The sequence below is a fragment of the Canis lupus genome, chromosome 8, assembly GCF_011100685.1.
Source record: "Canis lupus familiaris isolate Mischka breed German Shepherd chromosome 8, alternate assembly UU_Cfam_GSD_1.0, whole genome shotgun sequence".
Lineage (NCBI taxonomy): Eukaryota > Metazoa > Chordata > Mammalia > Carnivora > Canidae > Canis > Canis lupus.
Window position 1 is genome coordinate 28,965,957 of NC_049229.1, and position 23,946 is coordinate 28,989,902.

General features: G+C 36.9%; 1 protein-coding gene and 1 pseudogene across 5 annotated transcripts in view; both read right to left on the reverse strand.

Annotated features, from left to right (window-relative positions):
• The window catches only part of TXNDC16 (thioredoxin domain containing 16), a 121,528-nt gene that overhangs the window by 51,115 nt on the left and 46,467 nt on the right, over positions 1-23,946 (reverse strand). For all 5 annotated transcript variants that reach the window (XM_038544718.1, XM_038544720.1, XM_038544717.1 and 2 more), the window contains 3 exons: positions 16,053-16,174; positions 11,690-11,780; positions 8,228-8,378 (listed from right to left, as the gene is read on the reverse strand). In XM_038544718.1, the coding sequence (XP_038400646.1) occupies positions 8,228-8,378; positions 11,690-11,780; positions 16,053-16,174 (364 nt within the window). The remainder of the gene's footprint in view (positions 1-8,227; positions 8,379-11,689; positions 11,781-16,052; positions 16,175-23,946) is intronic.
• On the reverse strand, positions 18,057-21,168 carry LOC119876473 (annotated as a pseudogene).

Below are 23,946 nucleotides of genomic sequence, written 5' to 3' on the forward strand. Positions count from 1 at the left end.
TCACAGAGACCCAAACAGCTTCAAGGAGAGGGGACACAGACTCCCCTGGATAGGCAAAGTGATAAGGTCACACAATAAGAAGAGCTTATGGGTTGGGAGATACTGTTATTGCCGTTTTTGGAATATACAAAGTCTAACTAACTGGATGAGGCTTCAGAGGTCTTAGTGAGAGGAGTCAGTGTATTTTGCAATGGCTGTAACAATTCACAACCCATCTAGGCCTCATCCCATCAGACTTTGAGATCAATGTAGTCTAAGATCTCATCATTTATATTCAGGTCCAGCTGTAGATAAAGTTTTTCTAGTGCAGTCCCATAGATATAGCCTCTTGAGAACTGTTCTCAATCTGAAGGCTTGTGAACACAAATTATTTGTCTCTAGTACATACTCAACAGACAATTACTAAACTGACATGGGATAACGACTACATACAATCCTATTCGAAAAGAGAGAGAGGAGGCACAGAGTAATGATTACAGCACAGAGACTGTGTAGTCCATCCAGGTATATATTGCCAGTTAACTGTTCATGGGTTAGTCCTACTCCATAAGAGGTGTTCTCTGAGGTTCAGTTAAGACTCTCGGCTCTTTGCCCTCCAACTCATTCTTTCTTGTTCACAAAAAAGGTGCTGTGTTTGCAAATGAGTTAATCAGCCTTTTCCAGCCCATGGAAACTTGGAGATCCAAAGAATTCTTTTCATTTTGTGCTGTTTCTATCCCTTTACATACAAACTGGTATAATTCTAAAAACTTGTGGTTTCTTAGCCATAAAAGTTATAATCCATTCTATTAGACAAAAGATAAAATTGCAAAAGTCCTTTTAGAAAAAGTAATAGTGTAGTAACATAAAAATAGCAATTAATAATTGTACATATCTACAGAAATTATTTTATATAAAATATAGATTATATATATAAAATGATAAAATATACAAAAGTGACAAAACCTTCTTGCCTTGGGGGAATTACCAATATTTTTTTTAAGATCTTATTTATTTCAGAGAGGAAAGACAAGCAGACTCCAAGCTGAGCATGGAGCCCGACAGGGGCTCAATCTCACAACCCTGAGATCATGACCTGAACTGAAATCAAGAGCCAGATGCCCACTCAATTGAGCCAATCAGGTGCCCCACCAATATTTTTCTAAAATTCATAAATTACTATTAAATTATTTAACTTAGAAATTAATTTTAAAAAAAGATATGGAAGGAAAAAATGATTATAACAGATATATAACAGATTATAACAGAAAAAAGGATTATAACAGACATTATGCTATGAACTACTGTACACCTATAAATCAGATAAACTAGAAGATATGGATAAATTCCCAGACACATACAACCTACCAAGACTGAATCATGTAGAAATAGAAAATGTGAACAGACATATAATAAGGAGATTGAATCAGTAATCAAAAACATCCCAACAAAGAAAAGCCCAGGTCCAGATAGCTTGACTGGAGAATTCTATCAAATATTTAAAGAAGAACTGATGCCAATCTTTCTCAAACTTTTCACAAATAATGAAGAGTAGGGAACACTTGTAAACTCACTGTAGGAGGCCAACATTACTCTGATACCAAAGCCAGACAAAAATACCACAAAAAACTACAGATCAATATCCTGGATGAATATTGATGCAAACATCCTCAACAAAGTACTTGTAAACTGAATTCAACAGCACATTAGAAAAAATTAAACCCCATGACCAAGGAGAATTTATCCCTGGGATGCAAGGATGGTTCAAAATCAATCAATGTAATATACTACATATAAAAATACAAAAATCAAATCACATCATCTCAATTGACAAAGAAAAAGTATTTGACAAAATTCAATGCTTTTTCACAATAAAAACATTCAACAAACTAAGAATAGGAGAAAATTACCTCAACATAATAAATATTATATATGAAAAGGCCACAACTAACGTCATACTCAATAGTGAAAAACTGAAAGCTTTCCTCTAAGATCAGGAAAAAAAGCAAGGATGCTCACTCTTGCCACTACTATTGAACATAGTACTCAAAGTTACAGCCAGAACAACTTGGCAAAAAATAAATAAAAAGCATATAAATTGGAAAAGAAAAGCAAATTATCTCTGTTCACAGATGACATGACCTTATATGTAGAAAATCCTAAAGATTCCATAAAAATGGGTGCCTGGGTGGTTCAGTGGATAAGCATCTGCCTTCAGCTCAGGGCGTGATCCTGGGGTCCTGGGAACGAGCCCCACATCAGGCTCCCTTATGGGAGCCTCCTTCACCCTCTGCCTATGAATCTGCCTCTCTCTGTCTCTCATGAATAAATAAAATCTTTTAAAAAAAAGATTCCACAAAAGATACCATATTAATGAATGAATTCAACAAAGTTGCAGTATGCAAAATCAACATTGAAAAATCAGTTGTGTTCACAGTGCCAGATTTCAGGTTATACTACAAAGCTGCGGTCATCAAGACAGTGTGATACTGGCACAAAGACAGACACATAGATCAATAGAACAGAATAGAGAATCCAGAAGTGGACCCTCAACTTTATGGTCAACTAATATTCGACAAAGCAGGAAAGACTATCCACTGGAAAAAAGACAGTCTCTTCAATAAATGGTGCTGGGAAAATTGGACATCCACATGCAGAAGAATGAAACTAGACCACTCTCTTGCACCATACACAAAGATAAACTCAAATGGATGAAAGATCTAAATGTGAGACAAGATTCCATCAAAAACCTAGAGAAGAACACAGGCAACACCCTTTTTGAACTTGGCCACAGTAACTTCTTGCAAGATATATCCACGAAGGCAAGAGAAACAAAAGCAAAAATGAACTATTGAGACTTCATCAAGATAAGAAGCTTTTGACAGCAAAAGACACAGTCAACAAACCTAAAAGACAACCTACAGAATGGGAGAAGATACTTGCAAATGATGTATCAGATAAAGGGCTAATTTCCAAGATCTATAAAGAACTTATTAAACTCAACACCAAAGAAACAAACAATCCAATCATGAAATGGGCAAAAGACATGAACAGAAATCTCTCAGAGGAAGACATAGACATGGCCAACAAGCACATGAGAAAATGCTCCGCATCACTTGCCATCAGGGAAATACAAATCAAAACCACAATGAGATACCACCTCACACCAGTGAGAATGGGGAAAATTAACAAGGCAGGAAACCACAAATGTTGGAGAGGATGTGGAGAAAGGGGAACACTCTTGCACTGTTGGTGGGAATGTGAACTGGTGCAGCCACTCTGGAAAACTGTGTGGAGGTTCCTCAAACAGTTAAAAATAGATCTGCCCTACGACCCAGCAATTGCACTGCTGGGGATTTACCCCAAAGATACAGATGCAATGAAATGCCAGGACACCTGCACCCCAGTGTTTATAGCAGCAATGTCCACAATAGTCAAATTGTGGAAGGAGCCTCGTTGTCCATCAAAAGATGAATGGATAAAGAAGATGTGGTTTATGTATACAATGGAATATTACTCAGCCATTAGAAATGACAAATACCCACCATTTGCTTCAACATGGATGGAACTGGAGGGTATTATGCTGAGTGAAATAAGTCAATCGGAGGAGGACAAACATTATATGGTCTCATTCATTTGGAGAATATAAAAAATAGTGAAAGGGAATAAAGGGGAAAGGAGAAAAAATGAGTGGGAAATATCAGAAAGGGAGACAGAACATGAGAGACTCCTAACTCTGGGAAACGAACTAGGGTTGGTGGAAGGGGAGGTGGGCGGGGGTGGGGGTGACTGGGTGACGGGCACTGAGGGGGGCACTTGACGGGATGAGCACTGGGTGTTATTCTATATGTTGGCAAATTGAATGCCAATAAAAAAATAAATTAAAAAAAAAAAGAAAAAAAAATCAGTTGTGTTTTTATGACTAACAAGAAACTATCCAAAAAGGAAACTAAGAAAATAATCCCATTTTATAACAGCATCAAAAAGAATAAAATATTTAGGAATAAGCTTAACCAAGAAAGAAAAAGACTTATACGTTGAAAACTACAAAATATTGCTGAAAGAAATTAAAGAAGACACAAATAAATGTGAAGACATCCATTCATGTTCTTGGATTAGATTTGATACTACTAAAATGTCCATACTATCTAAAGTTATCTACAAATTCAACGCAATCCCTATCAAAATCCCAATGGCATTTTTTGCAGAAATACAAAAAAAAAAATCCTAAAATTCATATGGAGTCTCAGGGACACCAAATAGTCCAAACAACTTGAGAAAAAATAAGTCTGGTGGCCTCACAACTCCTGATTTCAAAACGTACAGCAACAGAATAGTGCAATACTGGCAAAAATACAGACACAGACCAAGAGAAGAGAACAGAGAGCCCAGAAATAAGCTCTCGCATATGTGGTCAAATGATCTTTGACAAGGGCACCAAGACAAAACGATGAGTAATTGAGTGTCTTTTCAACAAATGGTGCTGGGAAAACTAGATATCCACATGCAAAAGAATCATGATGAATTTTCATCTTACATCAAATACAAAAATAACTCAAAATGGAATAGTGACCTAAATGAAACTATAAAACTCCTAGAAAAAAAACATAGGGGAAAACCTTCATGATATTGGAATGTAAATGATTTCTTGGAAATCACACCACAGGCACAGACAACAAAACCAAAAATAGACAAATGGAACTACATCAAACTTAAACATGTCTGTACCGTGGGAAGAAATCAACAGAGTGAAAAAGCAATGTATGAAATGAGAGAAAATACTGCAAATCATGTGTCAGATAACGGGTTAATATCTAGATTAAGGAACTAAAACTTAACAATGAAAATAAACTAAAAAAGGGCAAAGGACTGGAATAGATATTTCTCTAAAGAAGATATACAAATGGGCAACAAATATATGAAAAACTTAACTGATCATCAGGGATATGCAAAGCAAAAACACAACAGCATTATCGAAATCATTCAGATGACTAATATCAAAACAATAATAATGACACAAATAACAAATACTGGCAAGGATATAAAGAGATTAAAAACTCTTGCACACTGTTTGTGGGCATGTAAAATGATGTAGCCGCTATAGAAAACAGTATGAAGGTTCCTCAAAAACTTAAAAACAGAACTACCATGTGATCCAGCAAGTTAATTTCTGTGTGTGTGTGTGTATATAGATATATATCCAAAAGAATTAAAAACAGGATCTCAAAGATAGTTGCAAACCCATCTTCATTGAAGTATTATTCACAATGGCCAAGAAATGGAAGCAACCTAAATACTTAACAATGGATTAATGGATAAATAAAATGTTATACACACACATATATATAACTATATATATGTATATACACACATATGCACGTATATACAACTATACACATATACACATATGTATATATGTAGAACTATACACACACACACACATATAATGGAATATTATATGGTCTCAAAAAGAAAGTAATACTCCAGAAGGGAGGTAGGTGGGGGGGATGGGTTAAACAGGCAATAGGAATTAAAAAGGGCACTTGTGATGAGCATGGGGTGATATATAGAAGTGCTGAATCATTATATTATACACCAGAAATTAATATTACACTGTATGTTAACCAACTATTTTTTTAACTTTTTTTAAGATTTTTTATTTATTTATTGAGAGAGAAAGAGAGAGAGAGAGGCAGAGACACAGGCAGAGGGAGAAGCAGGCTCCATGCAGGGAGCCCGACATGGAACTCGATCCTGGATCGCCAGGATCACACCCCAGGCTGCAGGGGGCGCTAAACCACTGCACCACCGGGACTGCCCTAACCAACTATTTTTAAATAAAACCTTTTTAAAATGCACATATTTGGGCAGCCTGGGTGGCTCAGCGGTTTAGCGTTGCCTTCAGCCCAGGGCATGACCCTGGATCGAGTCTCACATCTGGCTTCCTGCGAGGAGCCTGCTTCTCCCTCTGCCTTCTCCTCCCTACCTGTGTCTCTGTCTTTCTTTCTCTCGTCTCTCATGAATAAATAAATAAAATCTTTTTTAAAAATGCACATATTTACCACATAAAAAAAAGAAAGTCATCCTGACAAATACTACAACATGGATGAACCCTGAGAATATTATGTTAAGTGAAATAAGCCAATTACAAATAGACAAATACTGCCTGATTCCATTTATAAGAGGTCTCTAAAACAATCAAATTCATAAAAAACAGAAAGTAGAATATTGCCAGAGCTTGAGAGATGGGGAAATGGGGAGCTGTTTCCCAATGGATACAGAGTTTCAGTCACTCAAGATGAAAACGTTTAGAGATCTGTTGTACAACAATGTGCATGGTGAACAATATTATATTATAATTTATAAATTAAGAGGGTAAATTTATGTTATGTATTTTTGCCACAATAAAAAAAAAGGAAATGAGGCAATAATGTAAGGAGCCAACACTCTGGTACATAATATCGTACACTGCCACATGAATCCTCAAAGAATAATAGGAGCTAAATGAATAAACTATAATGGCATCCTTCTAATTACTTATAGAAAACAGTAGGTTTAATTTAATTCAACTGTCTTGAATCTGAGACAGAGAGCTATCCCATGTTACTATCTCATGTACAAACAAAAAAACTTTTCAGATAAATTATATATTTATCTATTTTTAAACAGTTTATCAGATATTTGCACTTGAGGAGTCTTCTTGGTATTCAAACAAGACTTTCCCTCTACCAGAATAAACTGAACCCAATATAGGGAAAACCATCAGCATCCAAAATATCCTTGCTATTAGCCAATAGGACAATAACCGAATCATTTTCCCATATGTTTTCATTGTTGGAAACCTTAAGAATGCATCTAGAATAATTCCATACCTGTCAGAATGTCACTTAACCAATTCAAGACTGAAACTCACTTAAAAAATATATAGAACAGAGTAAGAAATACTAACCCAAAGTAAACTATGACTAAGTTGTAGGTAAAAACTTGTATGAGGTAATCAAACTTACCTTGTAAGAGGTGATTAAACTTAGGTACTAACTTTCAGGATGTCTCTATCCACTTCTAGCTTACTATACCATCTAAAGGCATAAGCCAGGAAAATCAAATCTTGTTCTAAGAGATGTTTTCTATCATGATGGTTGGCCTTACTTTGTTTTTTAATCCCCACTGAATTCTTCTGGAACAAAAACAACCCCAAATACTGATGCAGCCAAATGTTTAAAGCACCAAAATATAAAAGTGACCAAACTGGCTCAGAACCTTTTATCATCTCCCCATTCCCAAAAGGGTAGGTCTTAGCTATCCCACCAAGAGCCTCAGAGAACTTTTCATCAAGGCTTACCTCCCTTTTCTGTTCTTTGCATTCATTTACTCTATTCTGATGTGGATAAATCCATTAACCTGTGTTTTTGGACTGCCAGGCCTTTCTAGGCTGACACCAAGGTTTAGATTTTCAGCCTGGCTTTCAAATCTGGAACTGATCTTCAGTTCTGCCTTTCAGATCTTTCTTGGCTCCACCCTATACCCACGTGTCTAGCCAGGATTCTGGAACCTCTCTACCTGAATTCTACATGTCAGTTCTCCAGTTGTCTAAAGAAAATAAGACGCTTAGTTAATAATTTGCTGATGCAGCATTTTATGACAGTGTTGAAACAGATTCCAATGTAGAAGGAATTTGGACTGCTAAATTAATATTCCTTTTGGGTGAACAGTGGCTTAGAGCACGGTCACCCTACATTGTACAGTTCTAGGAGTACCATTCACCTTGTTTCTAAAATGTATGTATTATGCTAAGTGAAATAAAGTCAATCAGAGAAAGAGAATTATCATATGGTCTCACTCACATGTGGAATATAAGAAATAGTGCAGAGAACTATATGGGGAAAACTGAATGAGAATAAATCAGAGAGGGAGACAAACCATGAGAGACTGACTCTTAACTGAGAAACAAACCGAGGGCTGCTGAAGGGGAGGTGGGTGGAGGGATGGGGTAACTGGGTGATGGGCATTAGAGTCAGACGCTTAACTGACTGAGCCACCCAGATGCCCCAAAATCCTGAGAATTCTTAATAATATTTTGGTACTGGGGAAAAAAGAAATGACTGGAGAGTACTGAGAGTGGTGAACTGAACAGTGAGCACATCTCTCTCTCTCTCTCTCTCTCTCTCTCTGTCTCTCTCTCTCAGGGCTCTATGCTGAAATGGGAGATCAAACTAATTCAAGGAATGTTCTTGAATTAAACACATACCAGCAGAGGTGCTTCCATTGTCTTAATAAATTGATGAATATTCAATGTAGTCAGTGGCTGTTCCATCAGTGTTCTTCTACATTGCAGAGTCAAATCCAAGACTTGTTTACAATGAAAAAAGTAGAGATGTGCATTTTCTATATCCTCATTGCTACAAATTAAAAATTAGGGAGAAATTCACTTGAAGAAATTCAATGTGTTATCTTTCTACCATCCAGAAAGACATAGTGCCAAAAATCTTTAAATCTCATGCTTTTGAATTAGTTTCAGTAAAAATCTAAAGCAATAAAACAAAAGAAAATGGACTTAAGCAAAAAAGATACAAATAGTTTTACAGTTGTATAAGCAATTTTTTTCCTAAACTTTTTGATGTGGTAGCTTCTAAATTAGGTAACAGGTCCACATAAATTGTTTTTTAAATAAAAGACTGTCACCTTGAGGACAAGGAGATTATCTTCGAATATAGTTGCTTTTCTAGAGCTATGCTAAATAAAGCCTTGTAACACAAATTTTCTAGGTTTAATTTAAACTCAAATCTGTTTTGAATAAACTTCAGCCAAAATATGCCTTAAGATAGAAACCATGTGACAGTTTGTGGGAGTTTGTGAGTTTGTATCTGAAATATTACAAAACTCAGCAAATATGCCTTATAATTTGAGTTCTGGCATCCCTTCAATATGAGAATTCAAAGGTAAACTTATAGTGGGTGAGTAAGGTTTGCCAAAATTAAAATAGCAATTTAAAAATCTCCATATGGCATTAGCAGGGCTTGGCAAAACACTGCAAATTTTTATTTTTAAAATGTTATTTTAATTCTTGATACACGCTCAAACTGAGATCTAAGGTTCGCTGAGTTCAAATTTAATTACAAACTAATTTCTATTAGATTTAATGACTAAAGAAACAATCAAAGATTACTTAAAGCCTAGTCGTGTTAGGCCCTGTACCAAATATAAAAGACTTAGATGAATCAGATGATTCAAATCCTCAAGGGGCTTAGACTAAGCGAGAGGAGTTTAGTTGTTGTTTTTTTTCTTTTTTAATGTAGTTTGTAAGTGCTATAAAATGAAAAGTACTAGGAGAAACAAATATTTCATTCCGCCTCAAGTCAGAGAGGAAAAAGGAAAGGGAAGGGAAGAGCACAGAGATTAAAAACCATAAAGGAGAGAATGACTTCTCCAAGAAGATAAAACAAATGGGTACTTCAGACAAAGAACTATATAGCCAAGACCTAATCAAAGTATGTAACTTTTTAAAGAGAGTCCTAAATAGTCACATTTATTGAAAGCAAGAGAACTCAGCTGAGGTTGAACCTCATACCATAAACTCTGAAATAATAAAGTAATTTTGGAAAGCTATTTAATCAGAGATCATTGGTATAGGTAAAAGAAACCAAAAAGGTGAGAGGGGTGCTTACTGAAGTGTGGAAGTACATATCACAGAACATGAGAAAAATTCAAGTAACTGAATCAGAGAATAAATGTATATATCTGAACACAAGAGTTCAAGGGACCTTCATTGTTGTTAATACTTTTCAGCTCCTAACTCTTTTTATTAAGATGATTCTCTGCTTTACTTCTACATGGCCAAAACATTCCTATGAGCAAGAGAGACAACACACTATATAATCCTATTTTTCCATGACCAATTCCAAGTTCCTGAGAGAGGGGAATTCATCTGCTCAGGTAAGCCAATGGGCCGGTTGACCCTACATCAGGTGGCCACCTCTGATCTAACTGACGGTAATATATATGGGGTGAGGGGGTAACATCCTGGTCTATACACAGATTCTTTAGAAGGGAGATGTAACAGAAAGCACTGGTGTCCTCATGGCATGCCACCTCTTATACTACTACTTATCATATTCACTGTCCTTAACCAACACAGAACTTCAAACAAATTCAGGCCCAACATGATGTAATTATTAGTATACTAGACTTATCTAGTGCTACAGCTCCAGCAATTGGAATAGTGTCTAGTACATACAGGGCATTCAATAAATATTTATTGAATAAAAGAATGAACAAATGAAAAAATACATTCACCTCTTCTCCTTTAGGAGTGAACCCAAAGTTATAGCCAACTACTTCATCCAGAAGTCATGCCATAGGACTACTATACTCTAAATCCACACTCCCTCCCTGTCTTATCCAGTCTAGGTATGACTCCTCACTATCTTGCCATCCATATATAAATGAATACTGAAACATCTCCAATGTATCAAATACTCAAAGGTACATCAAAAAGGAGAGTAACTGGACATTTAAAAATTCTCATTTTAAAAACAGGGGGAAACAACAAAAAAAAAAAGAATCCCCATGAGATGAGAATAACAAGGCTTCCACCATTCTGGGATGGGGAACTGGCAGTCAACACTGGGAGTAGCAAAGTAGCTGGCTAAACCACTGCTAATTGCATCTGGAGACTCAAGTGACTTATGGCAAAGCTTTGTGGTATTGTCAGCATAAGTCTCAAACTGTTAAAAATATTAATTTTTATACAAACAGTAATCATGCATCAAAGTTTTATCTAATTCATTAATGAGGTAATCAGCAGAATAACACTTCAATCAGAAGAGTCTAATGAAAAAAGGAATGCTGGCTGTTACATAGAGCAGTAAAAACATAACTTCTCTTTGCAACTTTATTCTCTGCCTACCCACTCCTCCCAAAAAATCATTTCACTTTATCAGTTTTTTATGCACCAACTTCTAAATATACAGAGTTGTAAAAGGTCTGGGATTTAATTAATTGTGTGTGGTATATCAAATAGTCATGGTTTTCCAAGAGGGTAGCAGGAGGGCTCATTAAACACTCTTGCATGGTATAAAAAGGTCACAATCACCATTTTGTGTTGCTTTGTATTAATTTTCCTGAAGAGCATTTTGAGGCAAAGTCTTTAAAATAAAATGGTATTCCCTGCCTTTATAAACGCTAAAGGAAAGAAAAACTTTAATCCTAGGCTTCCCAGGCAAAAAAAATCAAAAGAAGCCCTCTACCTAAAATTGTAAGCTAGAAACTAGACAAGAAAAATAAACATTTAAAACATCCTTCTCTGTACTTTGATATATTTAAGATTATTCCAACAAAGTAACCTACAGAACTCTCAGAAAGAACTTCTGTAGTCTAGTTATGAAAGCTGTTATTTTATCCCCTAACGGATCACTATGAGAGATCTATTCCTAAAATACACTTGGGCCACTCATGGGATCACATACTGTGGCTTCTCCATATTGTTTTTGTTCACTTTAGCCTAACATCACCTCTGTACGTGTAAATTCATTTTCAGACTGTAGAATGGCAGACAATAACAAAGGGGATTTCCAGTTTCATTGATATATTCACATCTGCTTACAATTCCTCTCAGGTAACTCCATGATGTGAGAGTCTGATGGAGATGTTGAAGAAGTCATGTGACAGAAGCAAACTTAGAATCATTGACATATATGCCTCTTGTACATACCCAATACTTTCCAAAAGGGCAGTTTCCGTGGTTAGGACAAACTGGTATGTGGTCCCATACACAAAAGCAGCTTCCATGACTGCTCTGTGCTCTGAAGAAGAGATAAGAGAGTTGGGAGACACATGGAGATAATGTGTGTGACTCTCTTTTGAATATTGCCCTACATCCTTTCAGCCTCTATTATAAAGAAAAATTCCTTGTAGGGATCCCATCTGGGGAATGCAGGCAGTTAAAGAAATTATGAAAAGTCTATACCATTCAAAGAAAGAGAAGAGCTAAGAGGAAATAGAAATGAGTTATACTTGAGGATATAACATATAATAAATCTGTGAGGGTTTCCTCCTCATAGCAGGGGTGAAATTATGCATCCACCTTCCAATTTTTTTACTATATTTTATATATGTATGTGCCTTATTGTTTGTGGCTTGGTTTTCTTTTAATCAAATTTAGTCTTATACATAGCTTTAAAAAAATTCTACAAAACATATTAAGAAAAACAACAATTTCTCCCCCATTTCCAATTCCCAAGGGACAGCTGCTTTCAATTCTTTTACTGTTTCTTTTGGTATTTGCCTTCCTTTGATATTATCCATTGACATTCTTACACTCTTTTTTCCTGATTTTTTTTTTAAGATTTTATTTATTAGAGAGAGAAAGAGAAAACAAGCAGTAGGGAAGGGCAGAGGGAGAAGCAGGCTCCCCGCCTGGGATCATGACCTGAGCTGAAGGCAGATGCTTAACTGACTGAGCCACCCAGGTGCCCCTATTTCCAGATTTTTAAAGGTGTTATTAATATATCTATTGATGCCCCACTATGGCAGATGAGAATTTAGCTCTTTCCCAAAACCTCATCTCACAAACATACACACTTCTATCCCCTCAATAATCCCAATAGTTGATTTTTATTACAATTACCTGCATTGAGATTGTTATAACTCAGTAAATACTATTTACAAGTGAGCCATACAGTACAAAATGAGTATTTATCCTTTTTTGAGCAACTTTCTTTTTTTTCACCAGTTATAACTTTTTAATTACTTAAACTTATTTCTAATTTATTTCTAAATTCTTCCACTACTGGCTAACGCTCTCCATACTTCAAACAGATCAGGCACATTATTAGCTCCCCCTTCTTGGAAACCTTCCTGCAGAGCCTATGGACTTGCTGCAGTATGGATGACTGCAACATGACCTGCTAAACAACTTTTATCCTGGGAACTCGCTACCCACATCATCATCATCATCCTAGGGACTCTCTTACTCTTTTCTCTTGTGTTGGGTCCTTTGGCCTGTTGCCATCCACATCTTCTTGACTGATTTGCTCCAATTTTCTAGCACCTTCTTATGAGAGGATATATGAAATACACATGTTCTGCAATCCTATACTTCTGAAAGTGTCTTTATTTTCTATTGTAACTAACTATAGTTGTCTGCATATTGAATTCTATGTTCAAGTCATTTCCCTCTGAGAATCTTGAAAGCATTGTTCCATTTTCTTCATTTTCTAGGACTGCAACTGAGAAGTCCAATGTGATTTTGATTCTTGATCCTTTAACTGTATACTCTTTCTGTAAGATTTTAGAACAGTGTTTGTTCCCACTATGCTGAAATTGCAAACTGAGATGCTTTGATGTGGCTCTAAGTTCCCCCATTATGCTGGGATTCAGTAAGCCCTCTTAATTTGGAAGCTCAACTTCTTCAGTTCTGGGAAATTTTCTCAAAGTATTTACTTGAAGTATTTCTTCCTTTCCATTTTATTTTCCCTTTTCTCCTCACTGCCATTTGGAGACAGTCACCTTCCCCTCCCTGACTGGATCTTCTACCACAAGAGTTTCATCACAGTATCCCACTTACCATTCTGACTTAGGGTTATCAACCACCTCAGCCAAAAACAATCCTTCTCATTCCACAAAGAAATTTAGCTTTTGTCACACTGTCATTCTCTCCAATACTGCTACCTCATAATCCTTCATGATTTTATTATCTCCATAGGTGATACTTGCAAATCCTAGCCTCTCAGTCTTTGGTCCTCTCTAGAGACTCCAGTGATCTCTCTTCAAGTCTACTTTAAACAATCGCTGCTGTGGTCCCACACCAAGCCTTGTCATTACCAATCACTTGCAAACCCCTCCAAAATCTCAATGTCTAGCATCCCCCCAACCCCCTCCTTCCATAAACACACACACCCCTCCATCTCCAGGTCACTCTGTCTAGCACATAATCCTCCAGGAACTATGGTCCTATCATTTTCACAGTCCTTCATTCCTTCAAATTTTCTCCTCCGTCTTAACCCAGCTTACATTCCATAGTTAGTCTTCCCTGCCTGTCTGGCTAAAACACAATCCATGTTAAATCAGATATTCTGCTTATTCTGTACTTACACTCATAAAAGTAAATGTGGCTGGAGGGAAAAAAAATAACAAAAACAAAAACCTGTTAGCATCACCACACTAATGATCTCACTTTATTTTTTATTTATTTATTTGAGAGAGATAGAGAGAGTGCACATGTGAACAGAGGAAGGAGCAGAGGGAGAGGATCTCAAGAAGACTCCGCACCTATGCCAAGCACGATCCTACAACCCTGAGATCATGATCTGAGCCAAAATCTAGGGTCTGACACTTAACATACTGGCTCACACAGATGCCTCATGATTTCACTTTAGATTACTGATATCAACTATTATTGTTGCCTGGCAACCATTCTCTTTTAAGATTTTATTTACTTATTTTAGAGAACACAAGTGGGGGGAGGGGCAGAAGGGGAGAAAGAATCTTAAGCAGACTCCCCACTGATTGCAGAGCCCTACACGGGGCTCGATCTCAGCACACTGGGATCATAAACCTGAGCTGAAATCAATGGTCAGATGCTTAACTGGACTGAGCCACCCAGATGCCGCAACCATTCTTTATTTTCAGGCCTCCTAAAACAACTGTTTCATCTCTTCTTTCCTCAAGCTGATTTTATTTTTATTTCACTGAGAAAACATAGCCAATTAAAAAAGCAAAACCAAAAAAACTCCCACAAGCATATTTATCTACCCACTTAGCAAAACTGATGTCCATATTCTTTGTCTTCCCTCCTTTTACCATAGATGAATTTTCTGTGTTCCCAGCAAAGAACCACACCTTCCCTCATTCACTAGATTCCATCCCCTCTTATCTACATTGTTCCAGCAATTCTCCCCGCTTTTTCCTCCATGCTGTAGTTTCCGCTTTCTACTGGATCTTTCTTGTCAACATATAAATATGCTTCTTAAGAAATTCTTCACTTGAGGCACCTGGATAGCTTAGTGGTTGAGCGTCTGCCTTTGGCTCAGGTCATGACCCCGGGGTCCTGGGATCAAGTCCTGCACTGGACTCCGCAGGAGGAACCTGCTTCTCCCTCTGACTATGTCTCTGCCTCTCATTCTGTGTGTCTTTCATGAATAAATAAAATCTTTAAAAAAAAAAGAAAGAAAGAAATTCTTCACTTGACCCACATACTCTTCCAGCCACTGCCCCATTTTCTCCTTCCCTTAATAGCAAAACTTTCTCTAATGAATCTCCGTATTTACAGTCTCTAGTTGCTCTCTATTCTCTTGTACCCCTATCAGGCATTTACCCCACCACTCTACAGAAACTGTGCTTGTCAAGGTCAACAACAAATTCCATAGTGCTAAGTATAATGAGGCCAAGTGGCAGCTATTATCTTCATTAACCTTTCAGCATCATTTGACACAACTGTTCCTAACTCTTCCTTAAAACCCTATCTTCATTTGACTTGCAGGACATCCCTACCACACAGTCCATTCCTTCTGTCTCTTTTTTGGTTCTATCTAACTTCAGTAACCTGTAAATGTTGATGGATCTGAACAGTTCAGTCTTCTCTTTGCCATCTAACATCACTTCCTTTGTCATCTCTTCTGGTCTCACAGCTTTATCACACAAATTTATAACTCTAATCTGTATCTCCACCATCAAATGCAGACTAGTAATATCCAACTACCTTACTATGGTACCATGAGGACCATAAGGAAATAAAAATAGTAACTGACACAGGACACTCCTATATGTCGGGAACTATTTTAATTATTTGAATTCATTTGGTCCTCACGGTAACACTAAGAGGTAGGCATAGTTATTTTCACCAATCTTACTGATTGGAAACTAAAGTTCCATAAGTTGTATAAGGTCATATTGTAAGTCATAGAGGCAGGGTGTCTAACCTAGGCAGTCTGGGCTCCAGGGTTTTTGTTCAATCAGTATACTATGCTGCTTGCTTAAAGAAAAAAAAACATATTGGTATGGATGCTATTTTAAGTCCTGCAACATACTGAGACAAGTGCAGAGGCACAACAAAGATTAAGAGAAAAGTTAAATACCTGGTGTTCCAATGGCTCTTACGTAGGCGAATGCAATGTTGGCTTTTCCTTTCAGAGCATTTTCTATGTTCTGCAGGTCTTCCAGGGTGGTAATATATTTTACTTCATTAAAAAGAAGAGCACTGAAATAAACAGAGATGTAATTGGTAAAAGAATCTGATACATAGTTATTTAATATGTGTTTTCAGTAAGTTAAAGATCCTAATAAAAAAAAACTTTTTTTTAAGATTTTATTTATTTATTCATGAGAAACACAGAGAGAGAGAGGCAGAGACACAGGCAGAGGGAGAAGCAGGCTCTATGCAGGGAGCCCGAAGCGGGTCTCGATCCCGGGACTCCAGGATCACACTCCAGGCCGAAATCAGGCGCTAAACCACTGAGCCACCCAGGGATCCCCAAAAAATAAACTTTTTTGAACAAATTATCAGTAGTTAGAACCTAAGTATTTTAATACTGAATTAAAAATCACTCTCTCAATTATTGGTCTGTCCCTGAGAATATCAAACAGGAACAGTCATGAGAAATGATGCTCCTTCTCCACAAGCATCTTAATGTATTTAAGTTGTATTCACTAACATCCTACTCTGGCCCAGTAATCCCTGACACACTCTCAGCCTGGAGCACATTTGAGCCATTTACACATCTAAACTGAAGGCTTCTTTCTATGGCATATAAGGCTCTGCATAACCTACTTCTCCAACTCCATTTTGTGTTATGTTCATTTCACCATACTTTAGGCACACCTCAGGCCTTTGCACACACAGTTCTCTTTGCTGAAAACTATTCTCTTTGCTACTTCTCATGTATCTGGTCTCAGTTTAAACATTGCTGCCTCAGAGAAACCTAACCTCTCAGTCCTATGTAATTAGGTCTGTACCATTTTTCTCTTTTATTTCACACTATTTGATCCTTTGTAGCACTTATCACAATTTATAATTGCTTATATATTTATTTACTTGTTTATATCTGCATCTCTTATTAAACTGTTACCTTCCTGAGAGAGGCCTTGCATATTTTATCACTAAATCCATAATAATTTAGAATAGAGCCTAGTATACTATAAATAATCAATAAATATTTGTTGAATGAATTAAAGAAAAAGCAGGATGGGTATTATTTATTCCTAGTCATTTGAAGAAATGCAAATCCAAAACAGAAGAGCTTACTCACTCAAAAATACATTTACAGAATTAGGAGCCAGGAACAGAACATAAAACAGGTCTCTTCATTCCTAATTCAGTGACCTTTCATTTAACCATAAATCTTCCAAAACATCTTTTCAATGTGTAGATAAATTATTCATATTTCATCTAAAAGAATTTACTTTTTAAATTTTCTACTTCTACATAATCTATCCCTAACAACTCATTCCACTTAATCCCTACATGCATGCATGCACGTGTGTGTGTGTGTGTGTGTGTGTGTGTGTGTGCACACATGCATATCTATATTTTTGTTAGGCTTAACTTTTAAGGATTTTTAAAACCTGTTTCAAGTCCATGTACTTAAATAATCAAACTATCTCCAATAAACTCATCAACTATAGTTTTCTCTTATGGAAAATATGGCATTTTCTGAGAACACAACAGTTCTCAAACTTTTTAATCTCAGAATCCTTTTGTACTTTTAAAAATCACTGAGCTCCTCGAAGAGCTTTTGTTTATGTAATTATAGTTACCAAAATAGAAATTAAAAGTATAATTTAGAAATATTTGTTAATTCTTTTAAAAATAATAATAAACACCACTGCGTATTAATACTCTATTTAAAAATAACTAAATTTTCCAAAACAGTCATAAGAGTGGCATTGTTTTATACTTTTGCAAATCTCTTTAATACTTGGAATATACAGAAAACAGCTGGATTCTCATATTTGCTTCTTCATTCAATCTGTTGTAACATCACACAACATATCATATAGCCTCTAGAAACTAAATTCATAAGAGAATGAAAATGAAAAAGGCAAATGTCTTAGCATTATTAATACACTATAATGACTTCATGGGTACCCCGAAATAGGTGCCTTAAATTACACTGGTTTACATAGTTACCTATACATTATAGATTTCTTTAAGTTTTTTAAAAGAAATGTAAAACTTAATCTTCTGTAATTCCCAGGGCTCTTGTTTTGTTTTTAAAAGCAATACTTACTGAGCAGTACCCACTATTTGCTAGATATTTTCACATGTTTTCATTTAAATCTTCAGTGTTATTATTTAAATATTTTTTATGAAAACCGTAAATGCTATTTTAAACATTTTTGTTTACAAAAAAAATCAATTATTAGTATCTTTTTACACTCTCAGATTCCTTAATATGGACAAATTTCAGAGGAAGGAAAGAGTTCTCAAGAAATTTAAGATAGACTGTCCTGAAAGTTGTGGGGCAGGGTTTTTGTTAGGTTTTATTTCATTTTTGTTTTTAAGACACAAGCTAAAAGGTCAAGTCTCTGGGTGATATCCCCCTTATAGTTTCAGTCAAGGAGTGTATCAGAGCACAGACCAGGAGACCCCAGCCTGGTGTTGACTGGTTGCCTCAGCTATCCCACATATTTGGTATTGCTCGGGTTGAGATTAACTGGGACAATCACACTTCACATCTCCTTGCTGGCTGCTGGAGGCAGGTACTGGATCCATACTCATTGATGACCACCAGAGCTCCCTTCAATGTGGCTCAGTTTGTAACCAACATAGTATTCCAGGGCAAACAAGGCAGCCATCTGATGCATGATCCATTTCTGCTTTTGCTTCCTGCGCTGCATGACAAAGTACTGTCTGAGCTGCCTGAGGCTGGCTGGGAAACACTTCCAGGAGAGAATACACCAGGACTATGATGAGGAAGGAGAAGATGTGGGCCATGGTGCCTATGACCCACCTGTGGATCTGCAGTGTTCTCAGCATGCTCACTGCTGGGGAAAGTAAAGTCACAGTAGCCAGTTGATGGGTGCCATCAAGTTGCCTCTCCCTGCTGTCAGTAACCATGATGGCCAGATTGGCGAGAAGCCCCAGGTCACTGCGGTTGTCACAGCTGAGAGTGGATAAACGCTGGTGGACTCGGCCCCATCCTCACATAGGGGAAAGGTATACACAGCAGCTAGGACATCCTCATCCTGCACATACTCCTGGTTGGCACACTGCACGTGGCTATTGTAGCACCCCTGGAAGCTGCTGAGCCATGAGCCAGCCTGCACACATTGTGCCCATAGTCCCACAGGTTCCTGGCCAGGATGATGCTCATCAATGATTGCCAAGAGTTGAGGATCCAGGGCTCGATGTAGGTGAGGCAGTTGGAGTCCAGCTGCAGAAACTGAAGGTGCAGCATGGTCTCGAACACATGGGGCTCCATGTACTTGATCTTAGTGTCCAACAGATCCATTTTCTCCAGGTTTCAAACCCAGTCCAATAGCTAACCACAATGGCCACCTTGTGCCTCTTTAGGTAGAGGGAGTGCAGGGAGATGAGGTACAGAAGAGGGCAAAGTTCACCTTGACCAAGTCTTTGTGCTCCAGGTGTGGCTCAGTGCACACCACACTTTTTTTTTTTCACACCAGACTTTTGAGCTGACTGTATCCAATCTAAATATTCTTTATTATACACACACGAAACAGTCTGAGGAATTAAATGACGTGTCCAGATCATAGTGGTAGTCACAGGTAGAGCTGAGATTCAAATCCAGTCTTCCAACACTAATGTCAGAACTTTTCTAAACTATGTTTATTACTGACCACGCAAAAATGGGAAACCAGGTAAAAATGGAGGCAACTAATGAATGGCAAGGGAATCTCGGTGGCAATCTGGATTGTTGCTGCTTATACATTTTGGCTACCTTGTCTAGAATTTCCCTTGAAATATTTCAATCCAGACAGAGATGCCATCCAGTGAACTCAAATTAGACTACCATGTAAATTCGAGGCTTGAAAATTACATTTGCCCATTTACCTTTATTGCTCTAGCAGCTCTAATCTATTTGCTTCAAAAATCATTTCTGGGAATAGAAATCTCCCTAAACTTGTTTCTCAATAAAACTGGCAAATATAAATTAACAAAAGCTAACATTTTGGGGGTACCTCCCACATGTCAGGCATAGTACTAAGCACTCCATGGTAGTGGTAATTTTATCAGTTTGGGGACTGCCCAGCTCTGAACTCTTCTCTTTTGCTTTGGAGATTTCCAGTTTTCTATGTCTTCACAGTGAGCAGAGCCTAAGTCCCCTCATAAAAGCTAAAATATAAACTTGCTCTTCTAGGCTCCCTGCTGCAAGGCATGGCCATATGACCCAGAATCACTTGCCTGACATTCTGGATCAGGAGCCAGTGATATAAGAATAAGGGACAGTACAGAATTATTTCAAGAAGCGGTAGAGCAATAGTCAGCTTTAAAAGCAGGAATGACAGCAGTGTCAATAACAGCCCCAGAACAGGTGATGCAAGCTGTGGCATCTGACCCTCAGCAGTAATGCAACAGTCACCCCAGACTGGCTATGTGTTATGCTTTTGACTATAATTTAGAACTGTATTAATTCTGAGTCCAGTTCTCTAGCCATTCTATCGAGCCTGAGATTTCCTATATCCACTCCAAATCCTTTTCTGCTTAAGCCAGTCAGACCCAGATTTTGAGGCTTATAACTAAAAACACTCAGAAAGGCACTCAGTCTTGCTTAATTTTCATAGCAACCATCTGAGATCAGTACTATCATTAACTCCATTTTAGAGATAAGGTCATGGGGCTCAGAGAGGTTACCCTGCCTAATGTCCCAAAGCTCATTAAGTAGTCATTATCCATGAGGTAATAATAACCAAAACTAATGACATTCATAATCTAATGATCTCCATGATTGTTCCCAGTGGCTTCCTAACTTTAATACATTTTTTATGTTAATTTCTAGAATATGGGGACATCTAAGGATCCCTAGGATCCATTCTCAGGCCTGTGCTCCTTCAGTCACAAAGAGGAAAATTACTGACAGAAATGGGTAAAAGGAAAAGTCTGTCTTGGCATTTTCTTGTTTAATGATGGGGTGAAAGAGCCTGGGGCTGCTCTGACCTGGGAGCTCTTCCTGCCCTAGAAAGGCTTTTCTTTTCCTTGGCATGCTTTTCCTGAGATCTTCCTATCACCATCATTATAATATTGCCCAGACCTGAATGGGTATCCAAGAAAGAAAGAAAGAAAGAAAAGAAAAGAAAAGAAAAGAAAAGAAAAGAAAAGAAAAAAGAAAAGAAAAGAAAAGAAAAGAAAAGAAAAGAAAAGAAAAGAAAAAAGAAAAGAAAGAACAAACCTGAAAAGTCTATTTGACCCTGCTTTTGGAGCAGCAGACTGTTCTGCCTTTAAAAAAAAAAGAAAGAAAGAAAGAAAGAAAGAAAGAAGAAAGAAAGAAGAAAGAAAGAAAGAAAGAAAGAAAGAAAGAAAGAAAAAGAAAAAGAAAAAGAAAAAGAAAGAACGAACCTGAAAAGTCTATTTGACCCTGCTTTTGGAGCAGCAGGCTGTTCTGCCTTTAAAAAAAAAAAAAAAAAAAAAAAAGACTATTTTTACATTTTGTTTCTGTCATTATTCCTAAAAGAAGAAGAAGAAGGAGGAGGAGGAGGAGGAGGAGGAGGAGGAGGAGGAGGAGGAGGAGAAAGGAAATGTTAACCATCTATTTTGCCATACCAAATCCCCATGACAAAAAAAAAAAAAGTTTTTTGAAAGAGAAAAAAACAGGGGAGAGGAAGGAGGGAAACAACACATTTTCGAAATTAATATGGCTAAAATAACAAACAGAAGCCACCTTTAAAATATAAAGGGAGAGTACAAGTCATAACAAATTCACAAATACTGGTCTTGTTCTTACTGCCATACATTGTATATTCTACTAGCTTATTCCTTATGAAATTTTATCACCAGAAACAATCTTGCAGGATTTCTGCTCCTTCCATTTTTAACAACCAAAAGGTGAAGTTTCCAAATTCATTCATCCATCAATCCAGTATTTTATGAACACCTAATACATGCCATGCATGGTGTTATGCACTGATATAAGGACTTGGAGGAAAGGGCACTGTTTGGGGAAATACATCTACCAGTTAACATAGGGCTATGAGGAATTCAAATGCAAGACAAGTAATTTTTTATTAAATTTCCCAGTAAAAAGTATGTCAAACAGGAACCCACCTGACAATATTAACCATAAACAAACTTGACACAGATGAAAGAATAAGCAATAGTCCAAATCTATTGAGAAAAGACCAACATGGGCACAGCTTAGGATCTTAGAGGAAGACATTTCTAAAAGCAGCTTTCTCCAGAGGTTCTATATAGGTTCTAGGTCATATCACCTTTAGACTCAATAGCCTGGCTTGGCAATAATATGTTGAAGAATAAAATATTAGCAGAAATTATGATAGTTGAAAATAATTCCTATAATATTTGAAGTTCACAACATTTTGAGTAGGATGTTAATTTAAAGGGAAAGAAACCATTTTGTGACAAAACACCGTCACAAGAATACCAAGTACCACATTTTTTTTTCCAAGTACCACATTTTAATGAAGAGTTAATGATATTTCATTGTTTCTTATAGTACAGATAATCTTTCCTTTTTGCATCATTTCATGGTTTTTAGGAATCAACAATGAGTATAAGAATGGCCTTTCTTTGCAACTGCTACCTCATGGCAAACATCACAGCAACTATCACAGCATGAACTAAAATGAACTCACTTCTGTTGGCACTGTGTATGAAACAGAACCACAGGTAGATACCTGAATTTGGATTCCTTTTTTTTTTTTTTCCATAATTGCAAAAGGAGACTTCCTGCTTTTACACAGAGAAAAGCAATTAACACTTGTGGAGTAGTGGGTAAAACCCACAATTTATTTTCACAGGCATTACCTTATTTGATCTTCACAACAACCTCAAGAGGTTGCAATTGTAACATTTAAAAATGAGGAAAACTAGCAATCAGAAGAGATAAATTGTTCAGATCACACTATGGGAAATAAGGAACAGGGACTCAAATCCTCAGGAAATCCTGATTTCTTCATATATCATACAACTTTCTAATCCACATTTGAGATTATAGTGCCTTAATCTCCTATACTTCTACCTGACCTGCCTCACCCTGGTTAGATATATGATACTCTCAATCAACAAATAAAGATTAGTTGCTATTTTAACTTTCTAAGTATTACCTTTTTTCATCTAGAATCTGGGAGTAAAATTTTCCTCATATAGTTATCAAACCACTCAATTCTACTAGTTTTGACCATGTAAATTTTTGGAAACAGGACAAAGAACTTTTAGACTATAAATCCCAATTCTCACTTTTAAATTTTATTTATTTTGCAAATTTGTAACACTTTCCATATGCTTCAAAACACAAGGTACAAGAGTTGAAGAGTTAAGAGTCTACCCAGCTTCCCCATTCCATTCTGATAAAGAAGTATTATCAGTTTCCTGTGAACCTTGAATATGTATACTATATACATATAAGCCACAAACATGTATTTATATATGCCTCTGTTAGAAGACAATCCTCCCTGGATTTTTCCATGTTCCTACACAGTCCACGCCTCCAAAAGATGAAACCTGGCATGACATAACATTGGAGACTATCTCCTCTGCACCTTCTAAGCTTGTCTCCTTTCCACTGAAGCCATCAACTCCCATTCAAGAAGCAATAAAACCTTTCCTATCTTCCCTGGGGCCAAAGAGTTAAATTTAGGGACAGAGACCTTCTGTTCCTATCCTAGAAAGAATTTGTTTACCAGAGAAAAAGATAAACTGAGCACTCTACCTCCAGAAAGAAAGATTAGATATGTCAGCTCCCATAAAAGCTTAGAGATTACTAATTTCTGGGTTCTCTTTCTCCAAACCTTGCCTATAGTCCAGGTATACACATATGGCTCTTACTTTGTTGC